The 3,055-nt window shown below is 39.7% G+C and overlaps 1 protein-coding gene across 1 annotated transcript; it reads left to right on the top strand.

Moving 5' to 3' along the window:
- Nucleotides 1–606: 606 nt before the first annotated feature.
- On the top strand, nt 607–2,416 carry LOC125203090 (putative indole-3-pyruvate monooxygenase YUCCA9). The gene is made up of 3 exons (XM_048101373.2): nt 607–1,376; nt 1,463–1,834; nt 1,926–2,416. Exons 1-3 carry the CDS (start codon nt 726–728, stop codon nt 2,148–2,150), a joined length of 1,248 nt encoding a protein of 415 aa, XP_047957330.1. The 5' UTR covers nt 607–725; the 3' UTR covers nt 2,151–2,416.
- The last annotated feature ends 639 nt before the right edge of the window (nt 2,417–3,055 follow it).

Genomic DNA, 3,055 nt, shown 5'->3' with positions numbered 1-3,055 from the left:
GATGATAGATCATATGACCCGCGTAATCATATGGATATAAATTATAATCATCTTGCACTTTCACATTTCTTCTCTTTCCTTTTTGCTTCGTAAGAAAAAAGTTATTCCTCAAAAAAGGAAACAATTCAATATGTTAGTCAAGTTAATCAATACTATTATTCTTCAAAAAGTTATTTCATACATAAATATATATTCATTCACACCATTACTTTATGAACATAAACTATATTACTTGGAGGATGGAAAATTCCTTCGCTTATCTCTCACCTACATATACTTTGTAAGTATTAAACATACGTACGATTCCAAAAGCCATAATATGAAAAGGCAACCTCAAATATTTAAGACCCGAAAGGGCCAACCCCAATTTGATATTTTTTTTCAATACGCCATAATCAAGTAAGACCTTAAATTTAAGAACAATCAACCCGATGATTAGAATAATCGAAAAAGAAATTTTGGCTTAATTATGATTTGAAAAAGAAATGGGCCCCACTTCCCAATGTCATTAACTATCACATGCAACTCACTTGAGCCTTGGACACATCTCTCTATTTAAACCCTCCTCTCCCCCCCTATTTCTCATCATCCATTCCCAATCAACAAGATTTCCCATCAACAAAACATACACAAAAAACAGATACTCCTCATCCCTCACTCAAACAAAAACCTTCAACTTATAACCATCAAAAAATCCATCAACATTCCCGAACACAACACGAAAAATGTTTAACTTCTCAGATAGTAGCAACACACTCTCCCGGCGGTGCGTGTGGGTGAATGGCCCAGTGATAGTAGGGGCCGGCCCTTCAGGCCTGGCCGTGGCGGCCGGCCTCAAAAAGCAAGGCGTACCGTTCGTGATCGTGGAACGGTCCGACTGCATTGCCTCCCTATGGCAAAAGCACACCTACGATCGCCTCAAGCTCCACCTCCCCAAGCAATTCTGCCAGCTCCCGGACTTCCCCTTCCCCGACCACTACCCCCGCTACCCAAACAAGCGTCAATTCGTCGAATACATGGAGTCCTACGCCGCCCACTTCGACATCAAGCCGCACTTCAACGAGTCAGTCGAGACCGCCAAGTACGACGAAGCCTGCGGCCTCTGGCGCGTCAGAACCGCCGGAATCGGCGGCGAGGTCGAGTACATCTGCCAGTGGCTCGTCGTGGCCACCGGCGAGAACGCCGAGCGCATCATCCCCGACATCCCCGGGCTTGACGAGTTCGGCGGCGAGGTCATCCACGCCTGCGATTACAAATCCGGCGACAAATTCAAGGGCCAGAGAGTCCTCGTCGTCGGCTGCGGAAACTCCGGCATGGAAGTCTCCCTCGATCTCTGCGATCACCACGCCAAGCCAGCCATGGTCGTTCGTAGCGCGGTGAGAAAATTTCCAAATCCGATCAATTTTTTTTCAAATCTACTAATTTTTTTTCAATCACTAATTTTTTTTATATATATTTTCAGGTTCATGTTCTTCCGAGAGAAATAATGGGAAAATCAACGTTCGAGCTAGCGATGCTGCTGATGAGATGGCTGCCGTTGTGGATTGTGGATAAGCTAGTGCTGTTTTTGGCGTGGATGGTGCTCGGAAACATGGAGAAGTACGGGCTGAAACGGCCCTCGACAGGGCCGTTGGAGCTGAAAAACAAGTACGGGAAGACTCCGGTACTCGACGTGGGGGCATTAGAGAAGATCAGATCCCGGGAAATCGAAGTGGTCCCCGGGATCACGAGCTTCTCTAAGGCCGGAGTCGAGCTCGTAACCGGAGAGAAAAAGATGATCGACTCTGTAATCCTAGCCACTGGTTACCGCAGCAATGTCCCTTATTGGCTACAGGTGAGAAATCACTTATACTTGATTTTAATTCTTGTATTTTAAATGGAGTTTTGAGAATTAAATGCTAAATTGTTTATATTAATTTTTTCAGGAGAATGAGATGTTTGGGAAAAATGGATTTCCTAAGAATCCATTTCCAAATGGCTGGAAGGGTGAAGGTGGGATTTATGCAGTTGGATTCACAAGGAGAGGGCTGGCTGGGGCATCAGCTGATGCAGTCAGAGTTTCACAAGATATTGCCAAAATTTGGAAGGATGATTTGAAGCAGAAAAAGCTAAAGGTTCCTACTCACAGGAGATGCATTTCTACATTTTGAGTTAATTAAATTCTTTCTTTTTTTAAACCTGAAAAAAAATTGAATTCTTTGCTTCTTTTATACACAAATTTATTCATGTAAACAAAAGTGTATACCAATGTAGCATAGATAATCAGCCCTTCTCGAAACGCCCAAAGAGATTTTAGAAATTTGGGCACTTTGTATACCGAGATGACGTGGCTCTATTTTATCTTTCAATTTTATTGTTTCAAGAGTTGTACACATGGAATATTTTCCATTACTTTCAATTGAATAACTACATTTTTTTATTACCTCTAGTCTCGTTCAAATTCATATGTTTGATGTACTATTTGATAGGGTAAATTTTTGTCTAAAACCGAATCCTGCAATAGGAATGCAATCTTAATTATTATTATTTTTATCATGAAGAAAATGACAAAACAGAACTTGGAAATTCGGTTGTATTAAACCATGAATTTTTGTATGGGCCACAAAGCAAATTTTTATATTGGGGAATTGTAAATGGAAATAATTATTGAAGGAAGATAAGATGATAATTAATTGAGAACCAACGTAATTTTAGATGAAGATAGTATGAGTCATATCTTGTGCATATAATCTTAAATTCAAGCTACCTGATATTATTGAGACTTTTATATATACATATATATATATATATATATATATCTCACATTATTATGCATAACTTCTATTGGCGTTGACTATGTTACTATTACTATATAATATGAGTGTGTTTATTTATAATGTTACATTAATAGATCGAGTAGAGTTAGTTCCATGGGGTTGACTATAGATGCCATGCGTAGATAAATTATCGCTGACAAGCACATGGATAAGATGAGGACTCTACATTCATTCTTTTCATGCAAACCAATTTAATTACAAGAAAAAGCTACTTATAATTTTATTTGCTTAATATGAGG

Source organism: Salvia hispanica, chromosome 6, assembly GCF_029641045.1.
Source record: "Salvia hispanica isolate PSC_SH4W2 chromosome 6, Shi_PSC_v1, whole genome shotgun sequence".
Classification (NCBI taxonomy): domain Eukaryota; kingdom Viridiplantae; phylum Streptophyta; class Magnoliopsida; order Lamiales; family Lamiaceae; genus Salvia; species Salvia hispanica.
Note: the sequence above shows the minus strand (reverse complement) of the source record. Positions and strands in the feature narration are given on the sequence as shown.

What these genes read in the sequence shown, in the direction of transcription:
- LOC125203090 (XM_048101373.2), top strand. Translation starts at nt 726, where the DNA reads ATGTTTAACTTCTCAGATAGTAGCAACACACTCTCCCGGCGGTGCGTG. An exon ending in CCATGGTCGTTCGTAGCGCG is followed by an intron (nt 1,377 to 1,462) that starts GTGAGAAAATTT and finishes ATATATTTTCAG; the next exon opens with GTTCATGTTCTTCCGAGAGA. An exon ending in ATGTCCCTTATTGGCTACAG is followed by an intron (nt 1,835 to 1,925) that starts GTGAGAAATCAC and finishes TAATTTTTTCAG; the next exon opens with GAGAATGAGATGTTTGGGAA.